The sequence below is a fragment of the Myxocyprinus asiaticus genome, chromosome 31, assembly GCF_019703515.2.
Source record: "Myxocyprinus asiaticus isolate MX2 ecotype Aquarium Trade chromosome 31, UBuf_Myxa_2, whole genome shotgun sequence".
Lineage (NCBI taxonomy): Eukaryota > Metazoa > Chordata > Actinopteri > Cypriniformes > Catostomidae > Myxocyprinus > Myxocyprinus asiaticus.
This window is the reverse complement of record NC_059374.1, coordinates 25892100-25906585: the sequence shown is the minus strand read 5'-3', so window position 1 is coordinate 25906585 and position 14486 is coordinate 25892100. Positions and strand designations below refer to the sequence as shown.

General features: G+C 39.7%; 1 protein-coding gene across 1 annotated transcript in view; it reads right to left on the bottom strand.

Annotated features, from left to right (window-relative positions):
• Positions 1-14486, bottom strand: part of LOC127421877 (carboxypeptidase D-like) — a 39520-nt gene that overhangs the window by 6074 nt on the left and 18960 nt on the right. Inside the window, exons 10-17 of the mRNA XM_051665065.1 lie at positions 11560-11702; positions 11288-11457; positions 10530-10832; positions 3130-3325; positions 2088-2223; positions 1825-1971; positions 1628-1726; positions 1468-1532 (exon numbers count right to left, since the gene is read on the bottom strand). Coding sequence (XP_051521025.1) covers positions 1468-1532; positions 1628-1726; positions 1825-1971; positions 2088-2223; positions 3130-3325; positions 10530-10832; positions 11288-11457; positions 11560-11702 — 1259 coding nt within the window. The remainder of the gene's footprint in view (positions 1-1467; positions 1533-1627; positions 1727-1824; positions 1972-2087; positions 2224-3129; positions 3326-10529; positions 10833-11287; positions 11458-11559; positions 11703-14486) is intronic.

Below are 14486 nucleotides of genomic sequence, written 5' to 3'. Positions count from 1 at the left end.
TGCATATTGTTTTTTGTTTTTACTTTTATATGATAAAATGTTGGTACTGTCTTGGATCGCCACTTGATACAGATGTAAAATCTGGGTGCTGAAACAAAACCATTTGAGAAACACTGATTTTAGATACTGTTGGCTGAACTGAAGCTGTACTACAGTGGAATACATGTCAGGATCATTATGAGAGGCAAGGTCAGAAATCTACTTTTCCATTAAGGGGGCAATATCCGGAATTGATTACCAGGGGCAATTTTTTCTAACTTTAAAAATTACTCTGTGTCATCCTTTAATGTCAAATACTTTAATTGAATCAACTGAGATACTGTAGGCTGTTACCAATTAAATTAAACTAATATTTGTAGGGTTGGGTATGGGCATTGATTTTCCCATTTAATTTGATTCAATTAGATTCCAATTTTGATTCTATTCAAAATAAATTATTTTGGGGCCTGGGTAGCTCAGTGGTAAAGACGCTGGCTACCACCCCTGGGGTTCGCTAGTTCGCTGAGTGACTCCAGCCAGGTCTCCTAAGCAACCAAATTGGCCCGGGTTGCTAGGGAGGGTAGAGTCACATGGGGTAACCTCCTCGTGATCGCTATAATGTGGTTCGTTCTTGGTGGGGTGCGTGGTGAGTTGGGCGTGGTTGCCGCGGTGGGTGGCATAAAGCCTCCACACGCACTATATCTCCATGGCAACGCGCTCAACAAGCCATGGGACTGAGGCGAATCACTACGCCACCACGAGGACTTAAAAGCACATTGGGAATTGGGCATTCCAAATTGGGAAAAAAAATTAAAAAAAATAAAACATTATTTTGGGAATATTTCAGTTACAATGTCAACAGGCATGCTTCAATAATTATATATTGCCTACCTGATCTCTACACTGAATAATGTGCATAGTGACTGAAACGCAACCCGGGATCACTTTTTTTTCCCATCAATTACCTATTTCCAAATATTATGGCGATTAAGTTAACTTAGCCTACAAAACTAATATAATGCAGCAGTATTATTGAATGAAAGTTTATTAAACATTAGGGTTATTTAACATATCTAGCAGGTGAGGAGGCTTTTCAAAAAGTGAGATAGGCCAATAAGCAGGGTAATACAGCACAGGGAGCGATAGTGTTACTCACTAAGATAGTTTATTTTGAATGAGAGAAGAGAACGGTCATGGAAATTAGCGTGGTAGTACGACACCGAACTGATGCGGAGCGAGTAAATTGGAGTGCCAGTCTGTGCGGGTAAAATTTGAGATGATCCGCCAGTAGACTCGGCAACATTTGCACAACGGACGGCTCGCTGCAAATAATGTTGTGTAATTCAAATGAAAATCATGATGTATGTTTTTGTAACTATATCAGATATTATTAATAAAATAACAGGAACTCATAGCGGTGCATTTTTTTGCCCCCATATTTTGAATTTTGCATTTTTGTCAATTTCGGTGGTGTAGTACACAATCTACCTTCATGCTGCCCATGTGACTGTGCCACTCAGCTGCTCGGAGTACACCATCAGGAATGTTGCCCACTGGGGGAGTCAGGAAAAAAAAAAGACAAACGATTTATAACCTGAAAAATTGTACAAGTATCTGAAGTATGAACAGAATGAAGAGGTCAGCATACCTGGGCTGCTGTTTGGACATCCAGTATTGCCCAAGTGCATTGTGGGATGGTGACTGGCATACACAGTAGCCAAGTATCTCAATGTATCCTCGTTTTCAACTGCAATTGAGAAGCAAGAAACACAACACATAAATCAGGACATTGATTCCAAAATATATGGGTAAAAAATCTATTGATGAGAATGAGTACAAAAATACCAGATTGCACTGGTTTGTCATATGGGTACGTGACCAATAAAGAGCCTCCATCCAGAGCCACAGAGAGAGTGAAACCTCGTTCCTGTATCAGGTCCATTACAGCATGTGTTTCAGGTTGAGGCTCTACTGCAGGCTGAGATGCATTACCTACAGAAAACCACATAAACCACATTGAGACTGTCACGTGGACCAAACAGTGGGCTACACAAATCACCACCAATGTTAGCAATAATAAGCAAGGTATTATTTGAATGCAATCTTACGGAAGAAATCATTGTCAAGGTCTTTGCCGTGCACATTGGTCATGCCAGCAGTGGAGGCGCAGTCATTCTCTTTTGCCAGTTCACGCCCATCTGGGTTGATGCTGGGCAGGATAACAATTCTGGTTTCATTTATTAGCTAAAGAGAGAATAGAGAGTCCATAAATTGCGAAGTGCATCCTACTATGTAAAATAAAATATAATATTTGTCGGCATCCTACAAACATCATTTTGCAATATTTGAGAGAGATATGTCCTATTAAAGGAATATTCTGGGTTCAATACAATTTAAGATCAATCAACAGCATTTTTGGCATAATGCTGATTACAACAACAATGAAAAAATGTACTTGCCCCTCCTTTTCTTAAAAAAAAATTAAAGGTCAAGGTTACAGTAAGGCACTTGCAATGGAAGTGAATGTGGCCAATTTTTGGAGGGTTTAAAGGCAGAAATGTACAATATTATAAAAACATTTACATTAATTCTTCTTTTGAAACTCATGTATTATTTAAACTCAAAAGTTGTTTAAATCGTAATTTTTATACAGCCATTTTAGGGTTTATTGACATTCTATCATCATGGCAATAAAGTTGTAAAATTGGCTATAACTTTACACAGAAAATGTTAGTAAGTTATTTTATCACACTAAAATCATTTTAACGCACACACTGTTTACATATTGTTGTCTTGTGGCTATACTTTTGAAATGTTTATGGACTGGCCCCATTCATTTCCATTGTAAGTGCCTGAAGTGTGAACACTCTGACTCTGTGTTGCTCTCAAAACATTGCTCTATTTGTTTGAGCACCCCGACCAGCCCATCATAGCAACAATGGCTCTACCAATGGTGAGTTTTGGGGTGGGAGTACTTGTTTGTAGACCAAACCTATTTGAAAATTATCATTATTTTTGCTATTTCGTTTGGTGGTGCAGAAATTACATACTTTTGCTTTAATTCATTTGTTTTCTTTTGTTAGGCATTTTTTCCCAAATGGAAACCATAACCATACAGTAATAATCATGGGGGTCATTTTTGCATCTCACCCTGGTGATGGCTGCATTCTTGCCATAGTTGATGCAGAGACTGGCAGCAAACTCCAGAAGCAGCTCAGTGCCCACTGGGGCATTGCCATGGATGCCTGCCACAAACCGGATCTTGGGCTCAGATGGTTCTTGGACTCTGGGGTTGTTGGAGATCTCCAAAGCCCAGATAGTTCTAAACTCCACACTCTGACCAAGACTTGACGTATTTAAAAAAAAAAAAACAAAAAAAAAACGATTTTCTTTTAGAATGTTGAATGTGGAATATGCAAGCAAAAACACCAGCCTGCCCTCAAAAGAACATTTTGTGTGAAAATTTGCACAGCTTTCCTAATTGCATGTGGTTTCACATCATTATCCAATTTATCACATCATTGCAACTGTCATATTCAAATTACACCAATAACATATTTTAATCTATAAACTGACAAGTTGTATATCACAGACTGTTACAAACCAAATGTTTAAACTTGCCTAAGAGATACCCCACTTGTAATTTAAACTTGGTGACCTTGAACTTGGTTCTGTACATACTGTTATTTCCCAAAATGAGTCCTGGCACTGAGCTAGAGAGACAAATAATACAGTTAACCACGCCACCACGAGGACCTACTAAGTAGTGGGAACTGGGATTTCCAAATTGGGAGAAAAGGGGGATTAAAAAAAAAAAAAAGAAAAAAGAATGTGAAATGTCAGAATAATAGTAGAGAGAATAATTTATTTCAGCTTTTATTTCTTTCATCACATTCCCAGTGGGTAAGAAGTTTACATACACTTTGTTAGTATTTGGTAGCATTGCCTTTAAATTGTTTAACTTGGGTCAAACGTTTTGGGTAGCCTTCCACAAGCTTCTCACAATAAGTTGCTGGAATTTTTGCCCATTCCTCCAGACAGAACCGGTATAACTAAGTCAGGTTTGTAGGCCTCCTTGCTCGGCTATCGGATTGAGGTCAGGGCTTTGTGATGGCCACTCCAATACCTTGACTTTTTTTTGTCCTTAAGCCATTTTGCCACAACTTTGGAGGTATGCTTGGGGTCATTGTCCATTTGAAAGACCCATTTGCGACCGAGCTTTAACTTCCTGGTTGATGTCTTGAGATGTTGCTTCAATATATCCACATAATTTTCCTTCCTCATGATGCCTTCTATTTTGTGAAGTACACCAGTCCCTCCTGCAGCAAAGCACCCCCACAACATGATGCTGCCACCCCCATTCTTCACGGTTGGGATGGTGTTCTTTGGCTTGCAAGCCTCATTCTTTTTCCTCCAAATATAACAATGGTCATTATGGACAAACAGTTAAATTTTTGTTTCATCAGACCAGAGGACATTTCTCCAAAAAGTAAGATCTTTTTCCCCATGTGCACTTTTTATGGGGGTTTTGGAGCAGTGGTTTTTCCTTACTGAGCAGCTTTTCAGGTTATGTCGATATAGGACTCGTTTTACTGTGGATATAGATACTTGTCTACCTATTTCCTCCAGCATCTTCACATGGTCCTTTGCTGTTGTTCTGGGATTGATCTGCACTTTTCACACCAAACTACGTTCATCTCTAGGAGACAGAATGCATCTCCTTGCTGAGCGGTATGATGGCTGTGTGGTCCCATGGTGTTTATACTTGCGTACTATTGTTTGTACAGATGAACGTGGTACCTTGAGGCATTTGGAAATTGCTCCCAAGGATGAACCAGACTTGTGGAGGTCCACAATTTTTATTCTGAGGTCTTGGCTGATTTCTTTTGATTTTCCCATGATGTCAAGCAAAGAGGCACTGAGTTTGAAGGTAGGCCTTAAAATACATCCACAGGTACACCTCCAATTGACTCCAATTAACCTATCAGAAGCTAATTGACTAATTGCCTAAAGGTTTTACATCATTTTCTGGAATTTTCCAAGATGCTTAGGCACAGTTAACTTAGTGTATGTAAACTTCTGACCCACTGGAATTGTGATATAGTCAATTTAAAGTGAAACAGTCTGTCTGTAAACAATTGTTGGAAAAAGTACTCATGTCATGCACTTGCCAAAACTATAGTTTGTTAATATGAAATCTATGGGGTGGTTAAAAAATGAGTTTTAATGACTTCAACCTAAGTGTATGTAATCTTCTGACTTCAACTGTATTAATCAATCATTCTGAAAGATCTTTTGCCCCTTCAGGGTTTATCATCACACACACAATTTAGTTAAGGCTTGTCTTTAGAGATCAGATAAAATGACTCATACTTTTGTTCAATTTAATAGGTGTTCTCTGAGGGAAAGTCATAGCACAGGTTTTTGAATAACTCACCAGAGAATTTTAGAAAAGATTTAGAGAATTGTTATAAGGATTCACAAGTCCCATAAGATCAGGCTTAGGGAGTAACGGAATACTTGTAACGGCATTACGTACAGTAATCAGGATAAAAAGAAAAAGTGTAACTGTAATCCGTTACAGTTACATAAACCCCCAATGTAATTAGGTTACAGTTACATTTGGTAAAAATTCTGATTACTAGCAGGATTTCAGTTTTTAATTCATAACAAAAGAAACAAACGATCCTCTTGACCTAAAATGACAGACCACTAAATGACTAGTTGACTGGACAAAGGAAGCCCTGTATAATTTTTGGGTTTACCTGATCCTGATCAAAGGGATCGTTTACTTTAGATTCTTGCATTAAAAAACTATGGAAGTATTTTCTGGGCAATTTTCAAAACAAATTGCAAATAGTATTTGCAATTGTATTTTCTATTTGTGGATGCATAAATTGTGACATAATTCAAATGCAATTGCAAATTGCATATTGCCGTTTGCATTTTCGTTTACACGAACGTAAAATGTCTGCCAAATTTTAAATGGAAAAGCAAAGTTTTTTTTTTGCTTTTGACATGTCTTACGAATTATGACCCTGTCATATCGAAATAGCAAAAGCAACTACCCTGTTTGCTATTTCACTTCCTCTGCGTCCCGTATGGAGCCTGCCAAAATTCAAATGGAATCGCAATTCCCTTAGCACTTGCATTTCTGATGCCTTACACAGACACTTGTCAATCAGTGTTGGGGGTGGGAGTTTATACTGTGGGGCGTGTTATTAGTAGGACTATGAGGCACGGTACTATACAAAAGTGGAGCGAACGGTGAGGGAGAGTTTGGACATGCGCGAGAAAGACCCAGCGCGTCCACGTAAAAAATAATCTGCGCGAGAGAGATTGAACCAATGCCAAACGCGCGAGAGAGCCCCGGTGTGCACGAAAGAGATCTAAAGTGTCCGTGAGAGAAAGTGAAACTATGCGAGAGGAACTGAACCATTTTATGCACTGTGTATATAATATATATATATATATATATATATATATATATATATATATATATATATATATATATATACACACACACACACACACACACAACCCCAATTCTGAAAAATTTGGGACAGTATGAAAAATGCTACACAGTGTATTAAAGAAATGAAAGAGGAAAAAGTCAGAGAAACAATCATAAGAGCTTATACATCAAGCATAATTGAACCATCTAAATTAAACTGCAGCATATGACGTGTTGTATGCATAATGTTGGATAATGTTTTGCCAATGTAAACTTATGTTTATCAAGTAAATATAGCTTATTCAATCTGATTTGGATCTTCAATCTGCAACAGAAAAAAATGCAAGCGGTAATATGCAATTGCATTTGGATTGTCACAATTTATGCGTCTACAAATAGAAAACGCAATTGCAAATACAATTTGCAATTTGTTCTGAAAATTGCCGAGTCACGTGATGGCATGCGAGGATCGGACGTGTGAATGGCGAGCTCTGCGCACTTTGCTAGTTTTAACACTTTTAATGACATAAACCGGTGAGATTTGATACACTCTGTTCCATAACTGTTCTAGGAGGACAATATGTCAAAGAATTCAAAATCATCGGGCTCTGGAGACATTAAAAGACACTTACGTGCTCAAACTGACGCCCCCGAGCAGGCCGTGAGCCTGGGAGTCGATTTAGTCGGAGAGGTGCGGAATGCTGATGAAGGTTGATACGTCGATCGATCACTGCCATGGAGGCGAAGTTCACTGATGTGGTTACAAGAGTGGGGGATGTCGAGAAACGGATCGATTACCTGGAGTCATCAGAGAGGGAATTATCTGCTAATCTGCTAGCAACCAAGGTGGATTTGGAGCATGTCTGGGAGAAGTTGGAGGACATGGAGAAACGTAGCCGGCGGAATAACGTCCGAACTGTCAGAATTCCTGAGGGCGAAGAGGGACAGGATATGGTGAAATTCTTGGACGGGCTCTTTCGGAATCTGCTCAACATAGCAGGCCATAAGCTGGAAATCGAGCGACCTCACAGGGTTCCTGCTTGGCGATCCGCAGAGGGAGACAGGCCCCGAACAATTCTGGCCAAATTTCTGAGATCATCCGATAAAGATCTGGTGTTACGCGAGGTGAGAAGTAAAGGAAGGCTTTCTTGGAAGAACCACAGCATTTTCTTTGTGAATTCAACAAGAGAGAAACGTGATCTATTCAAAGAATGCAAGAAACTTTTACATCAATGGAAAGTTGCGTTTGCACTGATATTCCTGTCCAAATTGAGAACAGATGCTAAGGATGGCCGTAAAACATTTACATGTCCACAGCAAGCGGTGTCCTTCATAAAGTCAATGGAATGAGTGGGTTGTTGTGCTCATGTTGCAGCCGAGTGGACTGGCTCACTGAACATTCACTTGACTGTTTGAAGAATCTGCATGCTCTTTTTGTGCTGGAGTTTATTTTGTAAAGCAACACACCTTCAGGACAGTTTTATGGATGAATCTATACGTTCTTTGTGCTTATTCCGCCTATTAGCTGGAGTTTGTTTTGTGGACTATTTCTTGCACAGTCACTGGAGTGAGTAAGTCATTTGCTTGCACCCATGTTGCAGCCGAGTGGACTGGTTCACTGAACATTCGCTTGACAGTTTGAGAAATCTGCGTGCCTTTTTTTTTTTTTTTTTTTTTTTGCAGGTTCCCCCTAGCGGCTGGAGTTTATTTTGTAGAGTCACACCTTCAGGACAGTTTTATGGATGAATCTACATGCTCTTTGTGTTTATTCCGCCTATTGGCAGGAGTCCAAAAAAAATTTCAAAAAATTGTCTCACAAAATTTGTATAGAAACACCGGACATGAACAATCCGATGGCAAAGCTGTCGCGGGGGTTCTAGTAGGCGTGCATGGACTGTTTGAGCTTGGAGGGATGGATGCCAATTGGCGCTGTCCTGTGCGGGGTTAATGCGCACGTTTATCTTTTTTCTGTTTGTTTTGTTCTGGGGGATGTTTGGGTTTTGATGGTTGCACTAATGTTGGAATGTGTTCATTTTAATCTTGTTTTTGACACACGGTTTATTTTTTCTTATATGTCAAAATGTCAAATGTTAATATAAGTGGACTGTCTCTCTCCATGTGGAATGTGAATGGGTTGGGGCACCCCATAAAAAGAAGCTTGATTCTTGATTCTGAGATAACCTTGGAGGAGCTTGGCGAGGTAATTAAGGCCTTGCCTACAGGCAAGGCTCTGGGGCCAGATGGTTTTGCCGCTGAATTTTTTAGATCTTATGCTACAGAACTGGCTCCACTTTTGCAAGAAGTTTATACGGAATCATTAAAGAATGGAAAGCTTCCGCCAACCATGACACAAGCCCGGATCAGTATGATTCTTAAAAAAGATAAAGATCCAAGCGAGTATAAGAGTTTCCATCCAATTCCCCTGATCCAGCTAGACGTTAAAATATTGTCAAATATTTGACATCTCTTATACATATAGATCAGGTGGGGTTTATTCGGGGCCGTAGCTCTTCTGATAACATTAGGCTTTTCATCAATATCTTGTGGTCAGTGGCGAATGATCAGACTCTGGTCGCTGCCATCTCACTTGATGCCGAAAAGGCATTTGATATGGATGAATGGGATTATCTTTTTAAAATTTTGGAAATATATGGGTTCGGGAATACTTTTATTGGATGGATTAAGTTACTTTATAGACACCGGTAGTGGCGGTACAAACAAATGGATTAATTTCAGATGATTTTACTCTGTATAGGGGCACCCGGCAGGGTTGCCCTCTTTCCCCATTATTGTTCTGTCTTGCCCTGGAACCATTAGGAGCCACGATAAGAAAGGCGGAGGATTTTCCAGGGGTGGTGGTGGGAGGTATGGCGCATAAGCTTTTGCTTTACGCAGATGATATTTTATTATTCGTCTCCGACCCCACTAGATCTATGCCTTGTCTCCACAGAATTATTAATTCTTTTTCTAAATTCTCAGTATACAGAGTTAATTGGATTAAATACGAAGCTTTGGCTCTGACATTTATTTAAATGTTGCTTCGAGCATATGGCTGAACCCAAAATTATGTATTAATAAGACCCCTTTCTGCTGGACAGAGTGGATTGTGAGGGAGGTTAATACGCTTGGTGACATATATGAGAGTGGAGTGTTGAGATCCTTTGAAAATATGGTTCAACATTTTGGGATCCCCAGGTCTCGATTCTTCAGGTATTTACAGCTGCACCACCTGCTTTGTACTATTTTTGGGAGTAGCATATACCCCCCTTGAGCAGCGGATACTCTGGGAGTGGTGATTACTACTTTTGGAAAAGGTCATGAGGTATCAGTGTATTACTCCCTGCTAATTCAGAGTCTGGGGGACGGAGCCTCAACTTCCCTCAAGAGATTACGGGAGAAAGATTTAAACTTTGTATTTGAGGAGGGAGTGTGGGCTAGGATTCCAAAAAACATCATGTCTACATCTAGAAATACAAGGGTGCGCCTTATGCAATTTAAGATTTTACATCGATTCTATTGGACCCCCTCTAGATTGTCTTAAAGACACACCCACCTGCTGGCAATGCCAATCAGAAGATGGGGACACAACCCATGTTTTTTGGTGGTGTGTTAAGATCCAAGATTTTTGGTTGAGGGTTCAGAGTTTTATGTGTGACGTATTGGACACTCAAATTTCATTTTGCCCCAGACTCTGTATTATAGGCAATGGGGCGGTCATTAATATAGGGGATAAATACATAAAGAATTGGGTCCTAGCCAGTGTTATGATCGGCAGGCAGGTCATCATTAGGGGATGGATGTCGGCTGGAGCTCCCTCATTTCAGGAGTGGTGCATAGAGTTGGGCAGGGTGGCGGTGTTCGAAGAAATGGTAAAAAAAAAAAAAAGAAAAAAAAAAAAAAAAAAAAAAAAGAAAAAAGAAAATTGCCTGGAAAATACTTCCATAAAAAATGGCTAGACTAAGTGCAATGGAACGAAACTGAATGCAAGGGTTTCAAGACACGTTTTTAAAACTTGACACACCATCTAAAAAACACAATGTTTGTGTCCAGATGCTCAAAAAAACAACAAAAGACCTCAAAGCATAATGTGCTGTACCTGTGAAGTAAGGTAATCTCTGGGAAGTTTAAGGTGAGACCACGCAGGAACTCTGAAACTTCGCTGTATCTTCGGTAGCGGAAGCTGCTCTGGGTGGGAGTGTTCTTGATCAGCTCATCTAGACCAGATCCTCCTGACAGTTGCTTGATGAGGCTCTGGAACTCCTTCACATTGGGATCCTGTATTGGGGTGGCATCTTCCATCGTCCGCCCATTTACGCTGCTGTGAATCCGGGTCAGTGTGAAATTAACAATCTCTACTCCATCTTCAGGCACAAAGGCATAGGTACTAACTGAGGTGTAGCTGAAAAGATGGGAAAAAAGGGAGCCATTTATGAGTGAAATCTTGTCAGTGGAATGTTACAAATAGCATGAAACTTAAGGACAGCAGCACAAACAAACAAGAACACAAGAACGATAATTTTTGTAGAATAATAAGGTATATTATGCATAAATAAAAATTGCTATTTAAAAAAACCATATATATTTTATACACTCTATCCTAACATTGGGGTCCGTCAGAAAGATATTTAGAGCAATTTTTCCTCATTTTACCCTTTTTGAGTATAGTTTTGATACTGAAAGTATGTTTTCATAGTACATCAAGATCTTTTATCTCAACAGGTCAGGGAAAATTTGATTCCTCATGATATGACCCCTTAAGTTGAGTTATTATTTATTATTAATACATAACCCTTGATATATTAAAGGGGAAGTGTGCAATTTCTGAGTTGCTAACAGCACCAAAGGTCCTCTTACCCTTGGGCAGAGGCAGTCAGGTGGTATGGTCCTGACTTGAGTAAGCGCCAGTAGTCCCCTGCAATGTTTGATGTTATGGGGTGATTGATTGTGTCCACGGTGATGGTCGCATTGGGGATGCCAGACCCATCTTTGCTGTCAATCACCATTCCTTTCACTCCACGGTGGACCTACACACCCAAAAATAATTATATATGGTGAGCAACAGGATAAATGTAAATAAAAAGAATAAGAAAGACTGCTAGATGGAGTAACTGTTAATAAATGCTGACCTGATGGATGAACTGCAGAAGTGATTGACGGTTTTGCTCCCAGTACTTTGGTAGGTCTGCTGCTGGTGGGTACTTATAACAGCCGAGTTCAATGGTCACCTCAAAGCAGTTAGTGTTCAAATAATTCCAGTCCTGCATTCCCCCTGATTGAAAAGCACACAATGCATCTATAGCTTACATTCAACATTTCTTATTTTCATTTTATAAACTACTTTTGTCATATAATGTTAACTGAAATAAAACTTTAATCTTTTTATTTATTTATTTTTATCCCCTTTTCTCCCAATTTGGAATGCCCAATTCCCACTGCTTAGTAGGTCCTCGTGGTGGCGCGGTTACCTCAATCCGGGTGGCGGAGGACAAGTCTCAGTTGCCTCCGCTTCTGAGACAGTCAATCCACACATCTTATCACGTGGCTTGTTGTGCATGACACCGCGGAGACTCCCAGCATGTGGAAGCTCATGCTACCCTCTGCAATCCACGCACAACTTACCACGTGCCTCACTGAGAGCGAGAACCACTAATCGCGATAATAGGAGGTTACCCCATGTGACTCTACCCTCCCTAGCAACCGGGCCAATTTGGTTGCTTAGGAGACCTGGCTGGAGTCCCTCAGCACACCCTGGATTCGAACTCGTGACTCCAGGGGTGGTAGTCAATGTCAATACTCGCTGAGCTACCCAGGCCCCCATAAAACTTTAATCTTGAAATAATAACAATTAATTATTTTTCTTGAATAAATATTTTCTACAAGTAGACCTGTCGAGATTATTAAATATTCATCTGATTGTGGTTATTTGATCAAACCGTGGTTATTTGAGATAACTGTACACTTTAAATTTCAATCACATTTCACTGTCCAAATAAGGGAATGAACAGCCTGTTTGACTGTCTCATTCAACTGAACACTCAAACATTCAATTGTTTAATCAGCTATTCAGGTTGGCTGGGTTCCAACAACAACAGTGTAAATGCAAAATTGACCAAGTTGACCAAAAAGAGAGACTTATTTAAAATATTATTTTTAAATGTCATTCATAAGTTTTTAAAGCCTTAAAGGAAATCATTAAGAAGTTAAATATGAAATACAGCTGCAAGCAGTGATGATGGGCCCAAGCACCATGGGTCCATTTCCACCCGGTGGCTTTCGGAAAATAATGCAAGGTGGACACATGCATTTGGCATTTGACATTATTCTAAACAATTTTGAAGCAATTTGAGTAAATATAACAGCACTATTTTAATATTTGTTGTAAGAGCCACACTTCCTGCTGCCAGGTGGTGGCGCTATGAACGTGACCCAAATTAGTCACATCCATGTGCTTAGCCCCCACGACTAAACATACATCTCGATTTTGATCTAAATCACACACTGCACACAGAAGATGAGACACTTCCTGTTTCCCATTTTTTGCCATTAATTTAATGCCTCGCCAAGGCAACACCATTCGATATATCAAAAAATCAGTTCACAATTTATCATCTTCAGTGTCTTGGCATAATGTTGTATAAATGTGGTGACAGTCTCATGAATCCCCTAGGAGGAGTATTTAAAAGTTAAGTGACTGCAATATTCAAAAAATCCAAAATGGCCGACTTCCTGCTGGGTGGAGTTAATAACAGCTACAGAGGTGGAGCTACAGAGCCCCCCCCACATGCCCATGTGTGAACATTTGCCCAGTCTGAATGGTCGACGACTCTGCTGTGTGTGCAAACTTCATGAAATTTTAAGCATGCCAAGTGCCTCAAAAACACCCGAATATAAGAAGATAGGATTAATAACAATTAATGTATTGCCATGGCAACTATATTTAAGATATCAAATATCCCTTTACAAATTTATATGAGCAGTGTCTTGACATTATTCTAAAGAATTTTGAAGCATTAATGTAAACATAGGAGGGCTATTTTAAAGTCTGTTAAAAGTGCCATACTTCCAGCCGCCAGTTGGTGGAACTATGACCGTGACCCATAATAGCCACATCAATGTCATCATCCCTCATTACCAAACATACAGCTGAATTTTCATCAAAATTACACAATGCACACAGAAGATACTGTATAAGGCACTTCTGTTTTCCATTTTTCGCCATAAATTTATTGCTTTGCCATGGCGACACCGTTCAAAATATCAAAAATCTGTTCGCAACACAGAATCTTCAATGCATAATATTGCCTAAATTTGGTGACAATCACATGAATCCCCTAAGAGGAGTATTCAAAAGTTCTGGGCCTGCAATTCTCAAAAAATGCACATTCAATCCAAAATGGCTGACTTCCTGTTGAGCGGAGCAAATGACTGTAATTTTGAAAGTTGTCTGGCTTGATGAGAACAATATATGTAGCAAGTTTGGTGACCGTAGAAGAAGCTGACCCCAACACTTTTGTCAAAAGGTGGTGCTATAGAGCTCCCAGCCCACGCCCATGTGTTAACATTTGCCCAGGCCAAATGGCAAACAACTCTGATATGTGTGCAAAATATCATGAAAATTCAAGCATGCCAAGTACCCCAAAAACATATGAATATACATAAAAAAGAATAATGCCATTTAATGCATTGCCATGGCAACACTATTTAAGATACCAAGAATCCCTTCAGAATTTTAAATCTGCACTGTCTTGACATTATTCTAAAAAACTTTGAAGCAATTCAGGTAAAGATAAGAGGGATATTTCAAAGTCTGTTAAAAGTGCCACACTTCCTTCCGCCAGTTGGTGGCGCTACGACCGTGACCCACAATAGCCTCATCAATGTGATCAGCCTGCAAGGCCAAACATACAGCTCAATTTTGATGTAAATCACACGATGCACGCAGAAGATAGAAGACACTTCCTGTTTCCCATTTTCTGACATTACTTTATCGCATCACCATGGCAAATATATCAAAAATCTGTTCGCAATTTAGCATCGTCAATGTTTTGGCATG